The sequence below is a fragment of the Mustela nigripes genome, chromosome 8 (assembly GCF_022355385.1).
Source record: "Mustela nigripes isolate SB6536 chromosome 8, MUSNIG.SB6536, whole genome shotgun sequence".
Classification (NCBI taxonomy): Eukaryota; Metazoa; Chordata; class Mammalia; order Carnivora; family Mustelidae; genus Mustela; species Mustela nigripes.
Window position 1 is genome coordinate 45,378,996 of NC_081564.1, and position 22,044 is coordinate 45,401,039.

Here is a 22,044-nt window from a genome sequence, read left to right on the forward strand (position 1 = left end):
GTATATACAGTACATTTTCTTTTTCATTCCTCCATCAGCAGACACCCAGGTTTTTTCCATATCTTCAATATTATAAATAATGCTGCAATGAACACAGAGGAGCATAAATCCTTTCAAGTTGGTGTTTGTTCATCTGTTCTTGCATGCTGCTTATGTTATCCATTAGAACCCTTAGCATATTCATCATAGTTGTTTTAAATTCCCCATCTGATAATTCCAGCATCCCTGCCATGTTTGGTTTTGATGCCTGCTCCATCTCTCCAAGTGTTTTTTTTGCCTTTTGGTATTCCTTCTAATTTTTTTTCTTGATACCCAGTTATGATGTATTGGATAAAGAACTGCTGTGAATATGCCTTTAGTGATGTGGAATGAGATGTCAGGAGATGGGAAGCATTCTATAGTCCTATGATTACATCTCAGTCTTTTAGTAAGCCCATGTCTCTGGACTGTGAACTGCACAAATACTTCTTACTCTCTTCCTTTAGGTGGGACAAGATGGCTAGAGTGGGCTGGAGTTGGGTGTTTCTGTTCCCCTAGAACTGTTAGGCTCTGATCTAATCCCAACAGGTTAAGCTCTGCTTAATTAGTTTCTCCTGAGGGCAGGCCACATTAAGAACAGAGTGCTATGGCATTTTTCAAAATCGTTCCCTTTCCCCTCCCCTTGCTGGAAGTATGAGGGGATTTTCCTGATATTTACCCTGGGAACTTGGTCAAACGCTTGGAAATAAATCTCACAGTATTGTGGGGCTCTCCCTCTGACTGGAACCCCTTGGAATTTTAAACTCTGAGTTGTCTGCACTGGTCCTCTAGCAATTTGTCAATTACAGTTGAGGTTTTCTTACTCTGGCACTAGTTCCTTAGTGTTTTCTGTTTTCAGACTTCCTGCTCTGATAACTCGTAACTCTGTGTATTTGCTTGTTTGTCTTCCCAATCTTGAGGACAGCCATTTGCCCTGTGTCCATCCCTCTGAAGAGTTGGTTTTTCAGTCTGTTCAGCTTTTTATTTAGTAGGGTAGAGTAGAGTAGTGAATTCTAAGCTCCTTATATGTGGAATCAGAAGATCCAAGACCATGTTTGCATGTTATCTAACTTTTTAAATATAACCATAATGACCAGATTTTAAATGAAATCCTACACTTAAGACTGTATTCAGCTCTGTCATCTGTCAACTATGCCATTGTGCTTTTGTAATAAAATTTTTATGAGAGCTTAAATGAATCTACATTATTTGAATGCTAAAATGTGATTTCATATTGATCTTAAGTGCTGGTGAGTTTTCTTTTTAATATTGGCTTCCCTAATGATTTCATGTCTTAAATTTAAATGATTTTATGTATTAAACCTTAAATGTCTATTTCACAAGCTTGAAATAGACTTTATATGATGTTTAAGATAGAAAAATATTGTTAAACTGAATAGAAAATACAGAAGACTATGGTACTTGCTTAAGAACAGACATAAAGATCAATGAACTAGAGTTGAGAATCAAGAAATAAACCCCCATACATTTATGGTCAGTTGATTTTCTACAAGGATTCCAAGGCAGTTCAATGGGTAGAAAGTAGCCTTTCCAACAAGTAGTGTCAACTTGATATCTGCATGCAAAACAATGAAGTTGCACCCTTACCTCACACCATATATGAAAATTAGCTCAAAGCCTCCAGAATACACTTGAACTAAACTCAAAACCCTGCAAAGCTGGTTGATGGGCTGAGTTTCTGGGTCAAGGCAAAAATAGTGGAACTTACTCTCCATTCATGGAAATTCTTTGGGATTTTGTCATTCAACAAATACTCATTGGCCACCTATGCTAGCAACACCATAGTGATCACGACAGACTCATCCAGAGGTCTGTCTCTCCATACTGGATCAAGCTCTCACTCCTCAGGGTACCTTTTTTGAAGTATATTTGACATGTCTTGCTTTTAAGAAAGAAAGAAATATAGAAAGAAAGAAAATTAGCTTGAATGTAACAAAGACCTAAATGTAAGAGCTAAAATTATAAAATTTATAGAAGAAAACATACTAGTAAATCTTCATGACTTTGGATTAGATAGTATTTCTTAGATGTGACACCAAAAGCATAAGCAATTAAAAATAATAAATTGGAATTCATCAAAATTAAAAACTTCTGTGCTTCAAAGGACATTATTTAGAAAGTAAAAACAACACACAGAATGGGAGTAAATATTTGCAAATTATATACGATAAGGGTCTAGTATCTAGAATATATGAAGAAGTCTTAAAACTCAACAACAGACCACCCAGTTGAAAATGCAGAATAGCTTTGGGAAGAAAAGAGCCAGGTCCTTCTACTTCCTCTTCATCCCTAAATGCAGACCTGCTAGAAAAACTCTTCATGGTGATGGTTTTAGCCGCTTGTTTGTTAAAGGAGATGCAACATTTTGGGAAATATTGGGTAAGGTTAAGATTCTTGCTGTGTCTCTCTTGACATTAGCAAGATGAATCTGTAATTTATCATTCAATTGCCTTATATGTACATGTCTTTATAGTCACTAGATGAGGCATGGTGATATTTATTTCTGTTCTTAGTTATATAAGCATAATTAATGGATTAAGTTAAAAGATCTAAATAATGCCAAATCACTGGTCACTGTCCAATAGAATAAATTATTTAAGTTAATTATTTAATAGCAAATTGCTAATTAATATATAAATATATTGATATATTAATAATATATAAATTAATTAATATATAAAAGCCTCTAAAAAGATGTTTAACAATCTTTTAAAAATATATATATATATTTTATTTATTTATTTATTTGATAGACAGAGAGAGATCACAAGTAGGCAGAGAGGCAGGCAGAGAGAGAGGGGGAAGCAGGCTCCCCACTGAGCAGAGAGCCTGATGTGGGGCTCGATCCCAGGACCCTGAGATCATGACCTGAGCTGAAGGCAGAGGCTTAAACCACTGAGCCACCCAAGCGCCCCATGTTTAACAATCTTGATTAAAAGGTCTTAATCATGACTTTTTGAATATTAAAGTCCATGATATAAAACAATCTTTGTGAATACTTCTACCTGAATGCCTATGAAGATTACTGATAATAGTTGACAGGATTTATTTATTTTTTTAAAGATTTATTTATTTATTTGAGAGAGACAGAGAGAGCTAGAGCATGCAAGGAAGCAGGGGGATAGGGGCAGAATGAGAAGGAGAGAGAGTCCCAAGCAGACTCTGCTCTAAATGTGGAACCCGATGTGAGGTTTGACACAGGGCTTGATCTCATGACCCCGAGATTATAACCTGAGCCAAAACCAAGAATTGGTCACTTAATGAGCCACTCAGGTGCCCCATGATGTATTTTTTTAATTTATTTTTATTTATAGAACTTGGATTTTTAAAGTATCATAAATACTTAAAAAAGAATAGTTAGACATACATCAGGAGTGATAGAAAAGGAAGCGTCTTGCCACATAAATTATAGCAAATTGACACCATTAAATTTAAATAAATTCAAATAGAGTACCTACAGTAGAATTCTGAGCTACACACCTAGTCCACTCTGTGTTCACACAAGTTAAGAGCATGAAATGTAGGGGCGCCTGGGTGGCTCAGTGGGTTAAGCCTCTGCCTTTTGGCTCAGGTCAGGATCTCAGGGTCCTGGGATCGAGCCCCACATCAGGCTCTCCACTTAGTGGGGAGCCTGCATCCCCCTCTCTCTGCCTGCCTCTCTGCCTACCTGTGATCTCTCTGTCAAATAAATAAATAAATAAATGGGAAAAAAAAGAGAATGAAATGTAGCCCAACATGATTTGTCATTCTTCTTTTTCTCAAATGTTACCTACCTGGTAGTCTTCTTCTGGAAGGCAGTTCCCCACAACCTAAGGCCACAAGGCAAGCTCTCCAAGTCTGTTGGATTGCTTTCTCTTCCCACATGAAGTTGCAAAAAAATAGTCCAGATTACCATTCTCTGTCCATAAGATAAATCCTTATTGGCCTTCTGGGCCAGCTCATTCAGTGCCCCTTCACAATTTTATCTGTCCTGCTTACCGTCATCTTGTTTACTTTTGAACCTTATCTTCTACCACAGACCCGGTTAGCCTATCAGCCTTTCTTTCCTTCCCCTTTCACACTGAATGCTCTCTAGAGCCTCCAGTTTAGAGACTGGAATTAAGGAATTATATTAAACCAGTGCTGCCGGGCTTTTTTAATAGAAAGGCCTTCAAAGTTGACTAAACATAAAAACTGGCTAGTTTGGAAAGAGACTTTGTACCTGAAGAATGTAAAAATTCCTAATGCCTTTTCTTAGTGAATGAATAATGAGTGAATGTGAAGAAGAATAAAGATGAAGGAGAGGGACAAATGGGGAAAATCATTTGGAGTTTTTAAAAAAGATCACTTTCATTAAGTCGCATGCCATGAATGAAAAATAGTCCAATCAACCTTAAGTCAAATCTCGACGTAATGTGTATTTTATTTTTATCAGCTACATTTTTAAAACAATCACAAGCACCCTCTTACATGCAAGACTTCTGGCTTATGTGCAGTTAAAATACACATATTACATAGCTGTTCTGTAGCAGAGTCCTGTCCGGTACTCCCTGACTCACAGCTTCATCTCCCCATTGCCGGCAATCTGGTAGGGGCTCCTCCTAGATGTCCCCTCTCTGCTCTGTGCCTGGAAACTCACAGAAGACTGTTAGCGAGGACACCTGCAGAGCTGACCTCGTTTTCTCCCCTTTTCTCAGGGACCACTGTCCTTCACTGCCTGATGTCCAGTGCCTTGGAAACCATTCTTAATATATATTCTGTCCAGTTTCTTTTGTTTGTGTCAGATGGGATGGTGAATTCATCCCATGGTCTTCCTTTGTGGTCAGAAGGGAATCTTGAACTAGATCTCTAACAGCTGGAAAAAGAAATCTCATTGGAGCCCCATTTCTTACCTAAACACTGAATCAATTTTATTTCACATATAGTATGTAATATTGCTCTATTAAGGGGAGATGGCTAAATCATATTCAGATGTGTACAAGAAAATATTTCATTGTCTTCTGGAAAAGACTTTCAGTGTCAGTTAAAGGGAAACTGTTATCACAAGATTACCTTATCAAGAATCAGGAAGTACAGTGAGATCAGCATTAGATTTTGAAAAATATAGTTGTGAGTAGGAGACTATATATATTAGGTATTGGATTGGAGAACAGACTTGTCAGAATTGTCTTGCTGCATTAATTTGCTCTATTGAGCTTCTTTATCATTTAATGTGACACCAACTTCTAACGGCATGAACGCAACTACTTTACCACTAAGTACTCGCGTTACTCTAGCATTTTTAATGGGCTTACTAGCTTTTGCTATAATGCTAGGAAATGCTGTGGTTATTCTAGCTTTTGTGGTGGACAAAAAGCTTAGACATCGAAGTAATTACTTCTTCCTTAACTTGGCCATTGCTGACTTCTTCGTTGGTAAGTTAAATATCTTTATTTCAGATAAACTTTTCTAATTATAATTTACTTCTAAAACCTTAAAACTAGCTTTCTTCTTCTTCTTCTTTTTAAATAAGCTTTTGTTATTTCAAGGGACTGTATAGATTTGGAGATGTTAAAAATGTAAAGTTTAGGGCATCTGGGTGGCTCAGTGGGTTAAGCCGCTGCCTTTGGCTCAGGTCGTGATCTCAGGGTCCTGGGATCGGGTCCCGCATCGGGCTCTCTGCTCGGCAGGGAGCCTGCTTCCTCCTCTCTCTCTCTCTGCCTGCCTCTCTGCCTACTTGTGATCTCTCTCTGTCAAATAAATAAATAAATAATCTTTTTTAAAAAAGAAAAGTTTAAAAATTAAAGTTCTGGGGAGGCTATATGGCATTTTAGGGGACGGGTATATATGTGTGAATCAGGTTTGTAGGAGAATTTTCATTTGACAACAGTTTGCTTTTTGAGAATAAAAATAAGTCCAGAATAGTTCTAAAATTACTCTAGTCCAAGAGTTACTTGTATAAGTACCGTGCGCTAACCGATTGCGCCACTGGAGCCCCTCAAGAGTTACTTGTTTCTGGAATTATTTTCCTTTTATGTTTAGCTTTATAAATATGTGTAAAAATGTCAGTTGATGATATTGCTTTATAGGAGTTTCTAGTATAATTTAACTGGTCATTGTCTATAACTTCATAAATGCTTTCATTTATTTTACGATGAAACAAAACTCGCAGAATACTTACTTTATCGCCTGGAATGTAGGGTTGCTCAACAGTGTTAGTCCTCTTCCCTTTTGATTTCTCTGCAGATAAGTGTCAACTCAAACCAAGGTCACATATGGTAGTAGATTACCTATCATGTGTAAGGACAGTTAAGTACCCAAGAATGATTAGATAATGAGATATATAGAAGACTATGTTAGTCTCTTGCTTTGGTAAGGTTTCAATGTAGGAGGGTGGATAAGAGAAACTCACAAGTGACTGTAACAGTACAGAGTATGACGTGAGAACCACGAGACCTTCCAAGCACTATTGGGAACTCAGAGAAGGGAGAGGGCCTGTTTGGTTAGTGGGTAGCAGCATCTGAAATGAACTTCAAAGGATGGGTAGAACTTCCAAAGGCAGAGATGGAAAAGGAGTATTCCAAGAATCAACAAAGACCTGCTGGTGGGAAAATCATTGGGTACATCTTCCTAAGTGTGAGTCCCAGGCTGGCTGTATGAGATCAGTAGGGGATGAAGTTGGAGTAGTTGGAATCTATGTAATGAAGACTCTTGAATACTAGGGTGTCTGGACTGGCAGTTGCTCAACAGGTAATGTGGAGATCTGGATTTTTAAAGCAGGTGAGAGATCTGATGGCTTGAAGCTTCACCTTAGAGGGATTAGCAGACATGTAGCAGGTGGGAGAAGCTGGAGCAGGTGGCAGCTTGGCTTCAAAAACATTCCTACAGCAGTCTAGGCCCAAGTAATATGTTAAGGCTCTGAGCTACTGTGGGGAGGGTGGAAAGGAAGTTGGGAAGGGAGGTGGAGCTCAAGGGTGGGGTTGGGCAGGAGAAAGAGAAAAATGACATAAAGATTAATTTCTGGCTACAAGAAAAATATGGCACAATTAATAGAATGGGGGCATTAGGGAGGGCAGCGGATACTTCTGATATTGTGCTGATAAACTTTCTGGAGGAAACTTCTAGCTGGAGAGATGGGTTTAGGAGTCATGGCATAGATATGACTGAGTTAGAGATGAAGTTGGAGAACCAAAATAGAAGTATTGAAAAAAGGCAACAATCTCCCCATTCTTCTCCTCAATTCTGATCCTCCAGGTAACTCACATTAACCACTTGAGGTAGATCCTTCTACATCATTCTCTACAATCACAGAAACAGACATAACTATAGGACTTTATTTATGCGGACAGAGAGAATATTCTGCTCTAAATATATTTATCTCTCTTTGCCTTCTTCACAGAACTGTATAACTTTTAGATAATACTTAGCACTTACCGTTGATTATGTGTTTTGACTAACTCAAAGGGAGTGGTGGTAGAAGGGATGGGGTACAACTCTATCCAACGGGAAGAGCCTGAGGCCGGAAGATTTTGAACAAAGATGGTATTAGATAAGAACAGAGCATTTCCTTTTGTGGCCCAATGGAAGGACTAGGACAGCCCCACCTACATGGCTTTGGGCACCACAGTATGGAGATGTGGTGGGTGTTGGAGAAATGTCCCTGCAGATGTAGTTATCCAGTGGTTCTGGGGGGCCCCCACCATTGGCATGTGGATGGAAAAATAAATGGCTTTGCTGCTGATGAGAGCAATCGGACACAAGCCAGAGTCACTTCATCCTTCGCATTTCCCATGCCCCCTGCCAGCTTCATCCAGACATAAACTTACTTAACAGTATTTGCCACGATGCTCTTAGAATTAGGGCAGCCTCTGAGAACTTTCTAAAACAAGCTCAGAGTTTTGTGTTGAGGCTCTTCTCTTTCCTTAGCCATGCTCAGAAGTGGGCTTTTTGGCTCTGAGCCTGTAGGCTTGTGACAGTAGTGCTGGGCCAGGGCAGAACTCATGAGGGTTTCTCTGTAGTTACAAGGCAGCATTTCTTCATATTTTTGGTCAGGAGATTGCGAGCTCCAGAAGCATGTGGCAATGGCCCAGAACATGGCATGTGCTAGGTATTATGTGGACTTTGGGATGAATGCCCTCTTCTCACAGGTTTTAGAACTGGCCTCTAATCAAAAATCAAAAATTTGTGGCACATGAGTAACATCTCAGGCTGAATGTAGTGTTGGAAAGCAAAGATATATTGAGGAAAAATTCCAGTACCAGCTACATTGATATAAATATATCTCATCTGCACACTATTCCAGGAAAAAAAAAAAGATACATATGGATATCTATAAAATTGGTATATATGACTAATGTTAGCTTAGGCTGCCGTAACAAAATACCATGACTTAACAGCAATTGACTTTCTCATGGTTCTGGAGGCTGAGAAGTCCCAGATCAAGGTGCCAGCAGATTTGGTTCCTGGTGAGGACTCTCTTCCTGATTTGTAGGTGGTTTCCTTCTCCATATGTTGTCCTCTGGCCTTTCCTCTGAGTGTGTATGGAGTGAGCAAGCTAGCTCTCCAGTGTTTCTTCTTATAAGGACACTAATCTTGTTGGGCTAGGGCTCCATCCCAATGACCCATTTAACTTTATTTCCTTGTATGCCCTATCTCCACGTGCGGCCACCCTGGGTGGTAGAGCTTCAACATATGAATTTGGGGGGGACATGAACATTCAGTCCATAACACCCTCTATGCATTCACCATTATCCACACATTCCACTCTTGGCCCAAAGAATTCACTGGGGCTTTTAGCTCCCTCCAACTTTTGATTGTCATTTTCCCATGGAAGTATCTTCTTAGCTGGCTTAGGAAAGAAGGGGTAATACCAGATTGGTGATAATTTTCAAGCAAACTGGGCTTTCCCATTCTCATCTATTCATTCATCCAATATTGGTTTGTTTTGAAGCAGGCACTCTTTGAGGTGGTGGGGATGGTGCTTCTATTTCTACTTGGCAGGGGGTAAGTGAGGAGAAACATGATAAATATAAACAAGTGAATACAATTACATAGTATTTAAGAGGGTAGTCATTGCTAGTGAGAAAAACAGCAGGGATGAGGGAGAGAAAGGGTGCTGGAGAGGGAGGTTGCCATTTAAATGTCAGGGGTAGGGTTCATTGGTCAGGACACATCAGAGTGACTAGAAGAAGCTCTCTGAGGGAAGGGCATTTCATGCTGAGGAAAGTGCGAGGATCTGAGGGGTGTATGTGTGGTGTATTTGAGGCCAGGCAGAGAGAGTAGTGGGAAGTGAGACAGGAATGGTGGCGGGGTAGGGGTGGGGTATAGGCTGGGGTGAGCAAGTGGCCTGGGTTCTCACAGGGTTCCTCCCTCCCCGACCCACAGGTCTTTTCTCCTCCCCCTGTTCCTTTACCTCCTTGTTCTTATTTCTTCACTGCCTTCTCTTACTACAGTTTGTTCTCTTTTATTCTCCACTCCCAACCCCCTTAATCTGTCATGCCCAAGGCCTATTGCTCTTTTCAAGAAACTAGCTCTTAGTTTCACTTCTCAAGTCCTTTTGACCCAGAAGCCTGATTCCAGAGTGGAAGTTATAGAAACATTGCAGAGTGGGTATATCCTAGAATATTTCCGATTCAGTTTTTGAAATTCCTTTGGAATAAGCCACAAACATTTCCACTCAGCAAGACAGAAGAGCTGAGCGTAATATTTGTGCTAAAATATCATATAGAACATGAGGTGACAGCAGAGTTTCAGTAAAGCCAAAGGAATGGTGGTGGTGGTGTGGGGGGGTGCCTGGGTGGCTCACTTGGTGAAGTGGTTTGTGACGTGTGCCTTCTGCTCAGGTCAGCATCCGTGGGCCCACATGGGGTTCCCTGTGCAGCCAGGCATCTGCTTCTCCCTCTGACCCACCCCCCACCCCTCAGATAAATAAATAAAATCCTGAGGGAAGAAAAAAACACCAAAGGAATAGGACTACAGCCTGTTTTAAACTGCTCTGTGAAGCAGCCACTGAAGATTTGAACACACCCAGACACACCCTTCCTCTTTCATCTAATTCAGAAAATGTGTGGACAAGATTGTTGGACTCACCCCCAATCTTTAATGTTTAAATAGACTGTGGTGTCTGTAATGCAGATGACTACTGGCCTTGAGCCTTTGGTCATTCTGTGGAGGAAATGAGGCTGCGAGATGTGTCCAGGGATGAGTGTGTGCGTGTGTGTAACACCCATGTTGGAAATCTCAGATGGAAGCCACAACAACTCTGGGCCAAACCATGCTACACATCTCTGATTTGAAGATAACTTTGATTTATCTCAGGTACTTTATCTTATCTGTTTATACCTATTTTATATCACAGGTGTGTTCATGCATGCGCAAGCACACAGGCGCCCATTTGAGATGGATGTCCCCATAAGGAAAATTGGTTATCATTAAAAATATAATCCAAACGTGAAACCAGCAGGCAATTTGAACTACATATAAGAACTGACCACACAACTCTTCCATCTCGATGATGCCTGTATGTGAACTTAGGTAGAGAACACTCAATTCTGTGTTCCTGTTCACTGGTGCTGAAACCACACCCCACTGGTTATATCCTCAGATCATCTGTTTTTGGGAGAATGCAGGGTTTCCTTCTCCTTTCTTTTGCTACTGTTCTTAAAGAGAGGCTAACTTGATTTTCGTAGGAAAACAGGAAATCTTTCCAAGTGCCTGAGAAAATAGGAAAATTCTCACTGAGCTTCCTCTTAATAGGTTACATACTCAGTGAGCAGTGTCACCTGTCTGAAAAGTTAATACAATGAAAAACTCAAGCGAAGCTAGAGGAAAGGGAGCCCAGAGCCTAACCATTTGCATACCTGTTCACTCAGTAAAAGGTAGTGGTTCAAGTCAGGAGTCCTGAAATCACACTGCCTGGTTTCAAAGTCAATGAGATTTCAAAGCCTGGGTAGCTCAGTGGGTTAAAGCCTCTGCCTTCTGCTCAGGTCATGATCCCAGAGTCCTGGGATCGAGCCCCGAGTTGGAATCCCTGCTTAGCAGGGAGCCTGCTTCCTTCTCTCTCTCTGCCTACTTGTGATCTCTATCAAATAAATAAAATCTTAAAAAAAAAAAAAAGCCAATCTTCCACTTACTAGCTGAGTGTACCTTGGGCAATTATATCTCCATCTTGAGATATAGGTTCTTCATTGGCTAAGTCAGCATGGTTTCTTTCTTTCTTTCTTTTTTTTTTTTTCTTTTAAGATTATTTATTTATTTATTTGACAGAGAGAGAGAGAGAGAGATCACACGCAGGCAGAGAGGCAGGCAGAGAGTGAGGGAGAAGCACACTCCCCACTGAGCAGAGAGCCCGATGTGGGGCTCAATCCTAGGACCCTGAGATCATGACCTGAGCTGAGGGCAGAGGCTTAACCCACTGAGCCACCCAGGTGCGCCAAGTCAGCATGGTTTCTATCTCAGACAGTGTCTATGAACATTAAATGAGATGATATATGCAGCAGACAGAGCACAGTGTGTGGCATGTGGTAACTTCATAATACGTATCAGCTATTACTAATTTATTTAAGTTAAATGTGGGAGCTACTGGTCAACTCTCAATGTTGTGAAAAATACAAAGATCAACTTGCAACCTGGTCCTAACCCTCAGGAGAAACAAGTGGAAAGATGAAAGAAAGGCAAAGTAGAATGTGTTTGTATCTCCCTGATGGCTAGTGATGATGCAGCCACTTTGGAAAACAGTGTGGAAATTCCTTAAGAAATTAAAAATAGAGCTACCCTATGGCCCTGCAATTGTACTACTGGGCATTTACCCCAAAGATACAGATTTAGTGAAAAGAAGGGCCATCTGTACCCCAATGTTCATAGCAGCAATGGCCATAATCACCAAATTGTGGGAGAATCAAGATGCATTTCAATGGATGAATGGATAAAGAAGATGTGGTCCATATACACAATGAAGTTTACGCCTCCATCAGAAAGGATGAATACCCAGCGTTTATATCAACATGGACAGGACTGGAAGAGATTATGCTGAGTGAAATAATCAAGCAGAGAGAATCAATTATCATATGGTTTCACTTACTTGTGGAGCATAAGGAGTAACAAAGAGGACATGAGGAGATGGAGAGGAAAAGTGAGTTGGGGGAACTCGGAGGGGGAGGCGAACCATGAGAGACTGTGAACTCTGAGAAACAAACTGAGGGTTTTGGAGGGGAGCCTTTGGGTGAGTCTGGTGGTGGGTATTATGGAGGGCACCGATTGCATGGAGCACGGGGTGTGGTGCATAAACAATGAATGCTGGAAAAGAAATTAAAAAAAATAAAAAGAAAGTGTTTGTACATGAGAGAGGGAGGGAAGAGCAAAGTGTCAGTACCATGCAGATGACAGAGGGGTAACTTCTGCCAAGGAAGTTCCAAGAAAGATGACAAAGAGAAGTCCTTTTTGTGCAGTGAAAGAAGAATGAGGAGGAAGTAATTAGACTTCTCAGTAGAAGAGAGGAGGCCATTCCAGGAAGAAAGAATGCTATTGGCAAAGGATATGTGAAACCGTGGGCTGTGTTTGGGGGAAGGCTGGCCCGTCCTGTCTGGGTTGGATTATGAACATAAAGGTGACTTTTTCGATCAGGGAAAGAAAATTATCATATGTTTTCACTCATATGTGGAGTATAAGGAACAGTGCAGAGGATCATAGAGAAAGGGAGGGAAAACTGAATGGGAAGTAAGCAGAGAGGGAGACAAACCATGAGAGACTCTTGACTGGGGGAAACAAACTGAGGGTTGCAGAAGGGAGGAGGGCCGGGGGATGGGGTAACCGGGGGATGGGTATTAAGGAGGGCACGCGATGTGTTGTGCACTTGGTGTCATATGCAACTAATGAATCATTGAACCCTACATGAAAAAATAATGATACATTATATGTAGGCTAATTGAATTTAAATTAAAAAAAAAAAGAAAGAAAAAAAAAAAGGATAACTTGTTCTCTATATGGCTGAAAATGTAGGTAGGGACCTGAGCCTAATTAGGAAAGTAATAAGGAAACGTATGATACTTAATGACAGCCATTGTAAGAATGGTATTTAAAGAATGTGTAGGAAATCAGTCCTGAATTTTGCTAATGAAACACCCTGAATTTCTAAATTATAATCAACCCCCTTTTGGTCAATTCAGATATGTCATTGCGTTGTATGCCTATGTCTCTCTGTATTCATTGATATGCGCTTTTTTTTGGCCTTATTTTTTTTTTTTTTCCCTATGCAGGTATGATCTCCATTCCTTTGTACATCCCTCACACGCTGTTTGATTGGGAGTTTGGAAGTAGACTCTGTACCTTTTGGCTCATTGTTGACTACCTTTTGTGTACAGCGTCTGTGTATAACATTGTTCTCATCAGCTATGATCGATACCAGTCAGTCTCGAATGCTGTAAGTTCAAACATTCATTTACCTTCTTTAGAAGATGACATACTTGTACATTTTGGGTCCCCAAGCAGAAATTGTTTTAAATGTAATTTTTTGTTTAGTTGGCAAACCTTAGAGGAGCCTGATAATCCTTCTGTTATTTAGCGCTAAGTTTTCATTGGTCCTTAGTGAACAATTTCTGTGTGTGATTTGGCTAAGTCACTCACTCTCCTTTGTGCTGCTAGCATGGGAAGGCCATCAGAGAAAACCCAAGAAAACTTGTTGGAAGCGGTATACTGAGTCCACAGTGGATTGGATAGACGTATGAGTCCCAGTAGATTTATCAAGTCCATTCCTTATACAAACTAAGACCTGAATATTTTCCTGATGGGTGAGTAGAAAGATGCCCAGACTTTTGAATTTCATGAGAAAATCAATCTTGAATGGCCAAAGAAAAAAAACAGTATACAGAGAAGCTATAGTTTAGATAGTGGGACCAGCCTGGGAGGTCAAATCCCAGTGCCAGTGTAGGAGCCATGCCAAGAAAATCCTTACTGATCCAAGATTTGGAATAGGCTCGTCAACAAGTTAGTGACAGTTCTTAAGCAAGCTAACTTTATAAGCAATAGAACAAGGGGAAAAATAAGGCAGATGCAAGTAGAGACAGAGGGTGTCAGGGGTATAGAAATATGGGGCAGTAATCTGAAGTGTTTGAGACCTAGAAGGGAAACCTCCTTCACTCTTGAGTCCCAGGACCCACATCTCTGGGGGATATGACTGTGTGCAAGGGATTTTGCTAAATGCTGGGATATAGAAATGAAACCTTAGTCTCTACTTTTGAGGAGCATAATAGGCTCATGTGGAGAAGGATCCAGAAACAGGTGGGTTTGGTACAGTGGACTAGGTGTGGTGTTGGAGGTGTTGAGAGGATGGTGATAGCTCTGGCTTGGGAGGGCTGTGCAGCTTGTAGCAGACAAGGTTGGGAGGGTATATTGCACAAGGCAAGGATCAACTGTAGGGACAAAGATGAGGCTCAAACAAGAGAGAAATTTATTTTTCTCTCACAGAACATTCCAGGAAAGCCTTGGCTCCAGGAACTCATCCAGGGACCTAGGTTAACAGGGTGACTCTGAACCTTCTAGGGCAGGGCTCAGCAAACTTTTGCTATAAAGGGACATATGGTCTCCATAGCAACTGCTCAAATCTTCCATTATGACACAAAAACAGCCATACATAATATGTTTAAAAAATGATTCATTCATTGTGTTCCAATAAAAATTTATTTATCCAAACAGGTGGTGGGCCATATTTGTTTCATGAACAGTAGTTTGCCGACCCCCACACTAGTTCATTATTCTCCTCCATATGTTCAAGGTTAGGTTGCTGTCACTCCAGGTTCTAGATGGGGAAAAGGCCGAAGTCCAGGGCAAGGGATTTTCTTTTAGCCAAGTAGTGTAGAATCGTACAATCATTTCCACTCACAGTTTATCGGTGACATTTAGTCACATGGTCTCCCATCTCCTTGCAACAAACCTGGGAAATGTGGTTTCTAGCTGAGCTGCCATATTGTCAGGAAGAAGGGGAGAATGAATGTGTTGGGACATCCAGACCCTTGGCCTTGGGTACATCATTGACATCAGAGTCCACTGCAGTTGGTACTAGACAAACTACAGAGAGAGCGGTGATGAGCTTGGATGAACAGTTCAGATGCCTATAAGCACATGGTTTTCAAATTGCAACTTGTGACCCATTATTGAGGCATGGAGTCAGTTCGGTGGGTTGTGACCACTTTTTTTTTTTTTTCCCAGTGGAAAAATACAGAAAAAAACCATAGTTAAACAGAATAAAAATAGAGTATAAAATATAAAGAGTATCTTGTGCATAATAAATATATTTTTTATGAGTACTTCTGTCTGGGAACTTAGTGATAATATAAAACGTATTTCTTAGTTTGAGTCCGTCAAAATGTTCGAAAAAGTGCTCTAATTCATAGCCTTTCCCATTTGTGCTGAAACATTTCCTTTTATTTTCTGGGTTAGTATTTCTTTTTAGTCCTCACTGGATGTTCCTTATAGGACATCCCTTTGCTGGATGTCCGAGCCCTTGGGTCTATCTAAGGTGGATGCAAAGATAAGGGACAGTTTGTACAGTTAGGAAAAGTGTGTAGAAGTCACAGGGACATGAGGACTGATGTCCACAGGGAAAAACGAGTGGGTTTGTTTCCTAGTCTTGACCTGAGGATTCCCCCCTGGCCACACAGCCTATAAATTTGGTGAGGGCTGGGTTGGCTGGAACCAAGATCCTTAGTTAACAGCATGGAGTTAAGTGGCCAGCAAGAGCCCCACATCCCAGTGCATGGTGGCTGCAGGGGGCGCTCAGGCAGCTCTTGTGCCTCTGCTGGTGAAGAGTTGAAATGCAGCAGTGTGAGCCAGGAATCCCTCAAACACCGCTGAAGCCCGGAGGAAGTGGTTGTGGCGAAGCTGAGCTCTTGCTGTAGTTCGAAGTGGAGGAGACCGTATGATAAGGCAGAGTCATGGGCTGGGCCTGGGAAATGGAAATCTGACCGTAATATGGAAAAGGTAGGCCCTATGCAGATGGCAGTGCATGATTACCATTCTCAGACCCATTCTCTGGAGGGGCAGATTTCCGTGGGGCTGAAACAAGAGTGGGCGGGGGAAGAACAGTGTAGTTGGAAGGAGTAGGAATTCAAATGTATGCAGAATTAAGGCAGTGAGTGGAGAGAGTGCTTGCTTTCTTTCTTTCTTTCTTTTTTTTTTGACCTGAAGTTGAAGAAGGAAGCTTGAGAGTAAAATCAAGGCCATGGAAAATATGGTTGCTGGGGACTCGCTAGTTTCCTAGGACTACTGCAGTTAAGTACTGCACATCAGGTGGCTTAAGACCACAGAAACTTCTTCTCTGGAATGCATTTCATGTTTGGAGATCCAAGGTCCCAAATCAAGGTGGAGGCAGGGTAGTGCTCTCTCTGAGGCCTCTAGGCCTGCCTGTTACATGCCTTTCTCTTAGCTTCTAATATTACCAGCCATCCTTGGCATTCCTTCATGGTCCTTGGCTTGTAGATGTGTCACTTTAGTCTCTGCATCCATTGACAAATGGTGTTCTCATTTTGTGTCTGTGTCTTTCTTATAAGGACACCAGTCATACCGGATTAGGGCTCACCCTAATTGAATAGGACCTTATCTTAATGTGATCATGTCTGCAAAGAACCTACTGGCAAATGAAGTGATGCCCACAGGTACCAGGTCTTACGACTTCAACCTATCTCTTTGGAGGACACAATTCAACCTGCAACAGGCACTTGGGATGGCCGTGCAATGCCAACTCATTAACTTCAGCAAGTCCTGGGGGCTGCTCTGCCTTATAAAAGAAACCTGATTGACAGAGTGTTTGGATATCTTACTGGGGCAGGAAAGGAAGCAGGATAAGAGGCAATCTCCTGAATAACGAACATTTTCTGTCATGGGTGGAGGACTGGGCCACTGATTGATGTCAGGAAGGCCACTCCAACTGGCTGGGGCCTAGATTCAAGCAATGCTTGAGCTCTTTGTCAAAAATGCTACCCAGAGATGAAGAGGTGGGCATCATCTTTTCAATTCCCTTAGATGTCCATTATCCCATTTGACCTTATGCATAATAGAAAAGAGATCGCTTTCCAGCATATTGCATCACACCATTACAAAGGCTGAAAAGAGCAATTAAAAAACTAAATGCAGTTTTATGACCATCTGGGTATTGTTACCATCTTCATAATCATTAGATTTAGTGCAAGAGATGTATTAATTAGTGGCATGAGAAGCAGAAGGCAAAAAAGCGTATTGTACTTGGGAACTTGTGGTCAGCACCATATGCATTTTAGCTTAGCCTCAGAAATATCAGTAATTTGGAAAAAAAAAAACACTTCCCTGCAGTTTTTAAAAATAACTTTTTTTTAAAAGACTGCTTCCTCTTACCTCCAGCCAGCTGGGTGTGAGCCCTTCCCAGGCTGCACAATCCATCACAGACAGACAGTGCTGGGCACTGTTATGCCTTTTTCATAAAAACGAGAAAACACTGTAGCACAAGATTAGGAACTCACAGAGAAAATAGTACATGAACAGTGGGGGAAAGAGAGGCATGTTCCAGTTTCATGAGGAAATCATTTCCTTTCCCTTGAGTGAGGAAATCAAAGAAATATGGAACATAGGAGCTGGAAGGATACTTCCTGATCTAAAAGAAGCTCAGGGAGGTTGTCTGTTCCAGGTCCCCTTAAAAAAAGTCTTGGTTTGTGTGTTTATCCCTCATGTAGGGTGGATGCACTTCTAGATTTCTTTTTTTTTTTTTTAAGATTTTATTTATGTAATTGACAGAGACACAGCAAGAGAGGGAACACAAGCAGGGGAGCAGCAGAGGGAGAGGGAGAAGCAGGCTTCCTGCTGAGCAAGGAGCCCGATGTGGGGCTCGATCCCAGGACCCTGGGATCATGACCTGAGCTGAAGGCAGAAGCTTAACGACTGAGCCACCCAGGTACCCCAAACTTCTAGGTTTCTTATAGAAGATGTTTTTGAAGATATCAAGATCTATCAAAGATCATGGGTCCTGAGAACTGAGAGCAATCCTTACTCATAGAATCTCATTTTCCCTTATAGAAGCCAGTCTTTGTGACCAAGCAGATCTAGAACATTCTCTACCTTTTAAAAAAAGACATTGGTGCTTGCCTTGGTCATGTCTCTCAAAGTGGTTGGCCAGCACAGCTTTGGCACCATTTTGCTGAGTGCAAATGCTTATAGAAGGAAATGATTTGGTAATGCTCAGTCATATTACTCTATTTCTCTATAGTAGGTTTAGACTTTTTTGGGGTGGGGTCATCTTCTTGGGGGTGATGTAAGAATTCTCTCTTCTTGATACCACCTTGACGTCTCAGGATAAACTAGAGAGTAGATTCTTCCTGAAATTAGATTCAAAAAAGCCAGTGGCTTTCAGTCTTGACTGTGACCACTGGGAGAAACACATTTGATACTGGGTTCGGTACACGTGCTTCTCTCTCTCTCTGTAGGTCTACATTCCCCAAACCAAAGCATCATCAAACAATACAGACCCTTGCAATCATGAGGCATTCTGACACTGAGCACTCTCTTTCATTAAAAGAAAAATGCTGCTTGTGACCCAGCTGGCAGATTGTGAAACACTGTGAAAGGGGGCACATAGTTTCAGTAGTTTGCCCGTTCACATTAGTGTCTACGGAGTTGGAAACATCACGTTTTATTTTTTTATTTGTTATTTTTAAAAAGATTTTATTTATTTGACAGAGAGAGAGAGAGAGATCACAAATAGGAAGAGCAGCAGGCAGAGATAGAGGGGGAAGCAGGCTCCCTGCTGAGCAGAGACGTTTTCTAGAATTTCAGAGGCTTAATCTTGAGGGTTACAGATTTCCTCTGGAAGGTCCCTAAGAAAGTTTGCCTCTGGAACTAAACCCTCTCTCCTGGCCCATATCATGTTACCCAGGGCCAGGGAGATTGACTACCTCTTGCATAGCCCTGAAACTCCTGAAGGCCTATGACAGGCCTTCTGCAACCAATACATGTTCATTATATTGAAACAATTTATTTGGTCTCTTTTAGGTATCTTACAGAGCTCAGCACACTGGGAACTTGAAGATCGTGGCTCTGATGGTGGCTGTCTGGGTGCTGGCCTTCTTAGTGCATGGGCCAATAATTCTAATTTCAGAGTCTTGGAAGAATTCCAGCTTGAGGATCTTGGAGAAGGATTGTGAACCTGGATTCTTTACCCTATGGTACATCCTTGCCATCTCGTCATTCTTTGAATTCCTGGTCCCAGTCTTTGCCGTGGCCTATTTCAACATGTACATTTACTGGAGCCTGTGGAAACGTAGCAATCTCAGTCGGTGGCAAAGCCAGCCCACACTTACTTCTCCTGTCTCTCCCAGTAACTGTGGGTCCTCACTCACAGGTAGACTGTTTCGAAGAACATCTCTTCCGGAACAGAAGGAAACAGCACCGTCTGCTCCTCTGAAAAGACATGAAAGAAAGAGCAGCCTCTTGTTTTCTTTAAGAGCCCAGATGAATAGCAGTATAATTGCTTCCAAAATGGCTTCCCTCACCCATTCTGATTCACTCTGTCCTCACCAAAGGGAACATATTGAACTGCTCAGAGCCAGGAAATTAGCCAAGTCACTGTCCATTCTCTTAGGCGTTTTTGCCATTTGTTGGGCTCCCTATTCACTGTTTACAATCATTCGGTCAATCTACCCACTAGACCAGCGTCCTCACATAGTTGGGTATGAAATCACATTTTGGCTTCAATGGCTCAATTCCTTTGTCAATCCTTTTCTGTATCCCTTGTGTCACAAGCATTTCCAGAAGGCTTTCTTGAAACTATTTCCTATGAAAAAGAAGTCCATATCATCACAGACTCGGTCAATGTCCTCTTAAAGGTAATTTTATCCTTTATAAAAATTTTAGTCTTATTCTCACCTGCGTGAATTTGATGTGACTTTCATTTTGCCCTTTCCACTCTATTAGGAAAGTCCATAAAATTGTAACACTCGAAAACTTAAAAAAAAAAAAAAAAAAAAGATTGGAGCCTGGAAGTCAAGGGAAAATGATCCTGGTGAATAATAGTACAGTTAGATTTAGATGACAATGTTTTTGTAAACTCATAGCCACAAATCACTGTACCTTTCTTTCTCATTGCCTCCTCTTTGTCTTTTAGATCTCGATATGGCACTGATGGTGAAAATTAAGAGTTCTTGTTTTCTTTCTACATTCAGGGTTTACTATAGCCTAAGTGAATTTCCCTTTTTATTTTATAGTGTTGAAGAATTCTCAAGTTTTGAAGATGTTTTACCTAAGATATGCAATAGAAAAGGGGGCTATAATTTCTTTTTGCTGGAGGTGGGCAATTCTGGTATGATCAGTGGGCAGGTGTGTTGGGGCTTGAGTTGAGAGGCAGGGAGCGAGGGTGGGCCCAGATGGAAAAGTGGCAGGCATGTGTACTTCCAGACTCTATGCTCCTGATCCCAGAAGAGAAGGAAGTGTGGGGAGGGAAGAGAAGGTAGCTGTAGCTCTCAGATGTCCTTTGTGTCCTTATCTGGGAGGCCCAGCAAACACAGGTTGAGGAGTAAGTTACAGACAAGCCCCCCATCTGGTCGAAAGGATGACTTTCCTTCTTTCCTTCCTGCCCTCTTCTTCCGGATTTCATGTTGGCTAAAACCTCTGTGAGAAAATATGGAAGAAAGGGAAAGGCTAAACGATTCACAAAAGGACTGTGTGATTAAACCTGATGTACCTGGTATAACATTCACAGGACTCGTGGATGTCAATGATTATTAATAAAATATACTTCTGTTTTTATTTGATGTCTTTAACTTGTGGGCAGTGCTCAGAACGATTCCTTTATATGTAGTGAGTATAGGTTATACTTACTGATGAGTCACATTTTCTTAGGCTGGTGACATTTTGTTCTTTTTGTCATTATTAATTTTTCTTCTTCCTTCTCCTCCTCCTCCTTCTTGTGTTCTTTGACTGTCTTCTTTGTCATAACATTTCATTTTGATTTTGGTTAATTTCCTCTCTCCTCTAAGGTTTTACTCATGTTTCTCTTGTCACTTCTCAGAGTTCCTATACAATTTAGTCATTTTCATATTTCTTAGACCCTTGAAATCTTGGTTAAATTCAAACACTAAAATATGAAAATCCTTCAAGTACATCAATGATTAGATAGGCCCCTAATTTTTATATATACTCATGCCTTGCATTAAGTCTAAAATAGGAGATACACGTTTAACATTCAATAGTAATCTCAAAAATTCAGGAAATAAATCCTCATAAATTTGCAACTTTTTATAAAGTTACTTGTTAGCTATTGTTTTTGACATCCATAAATTAGTAGTTGTGTATTTCGTATGATTACTGGAGGCTTGAAGGTCCATTGAATGGTGTGGCTCCATGGAAACTTTTTCTGATTGAACCCTAGCAGAAACATGCCTAAATATGCATATGTATCTTCTAAAATATAGAAAACTAATATAAAATTGTTTTTCATTCAAAGATGTCATCAGTGTACAACATACTGTCATTTTATTTATCACTATAAAAGAAAATGCTGCAAACTGTCTATGAAATGATACTTTCAAAAATCACATTGCTAGAAAGTCCCATTCTGATTTCAGAGTTGTTGAAAGGTGAGTGATATGTATCTTGGAAGTGAGAAAGTATGATACGTTTATGATGAATGAATAGAACAAGCTAATCCTCTGTGAAATGAGAGTTGGAATAAATAAATACTTTTGATGGAACATTCATATATTCATTCAATAAATGTGTATTAGGGGTCTATCATGTGTTAGCTACTAGTATACTGTAAAGATGCCTAGGAACCTTACTGATTTAATTTCCTTGGGGTAGGAATTTTACTCTGGGGTTCTCTTACCATGATGCTAGGCACCCCATAGGTGCTCAGTAGATAGTAATGGAAAAGGCATGCATTAGGCATTTTCCTTAAAATCAGAATATAAATCCTTGCTTTAAAATCCAAGTCTTTTAAATTTGGCCTGGAGGAATTTTAAAATACGTTTTTCATTATAAGAAAAGTAATATGTACTAATCATAAAAATAAAAAACTGTAATAAATAATTTCTA

The 22,044-nt window shown here is 40.7% G+C and overlaps 1 protein-coding gene across 1 annotated transcript; it reads left to right on the plus strand.

The window, feature by feature from the left end:
* Window positions 1-5,251: 5,251 nt before the first annotated feature.
* Window positions 5,252-21,701, plus strand: HRH4 (histamine receptor H4). Its single transcript, XM_059408061.1, has 3 exons — window positions 5,252-5,432; window positions 13,251-13,414; window positions 19,006-21,701. The coding sequence occupies exons 1-3, from the start codon at window positions 5,252-5,254 to the stop codon at window positions 19,834-19,836; spliced, it is 1,176 nt and encodes a 391-aa protein (XP_059264044.1). The 3' UTR covers window positions 19,837-21,701.
* The last annotated feature ends 343 nt before the right edge of the window (window positions 21,702-22,044 follow it).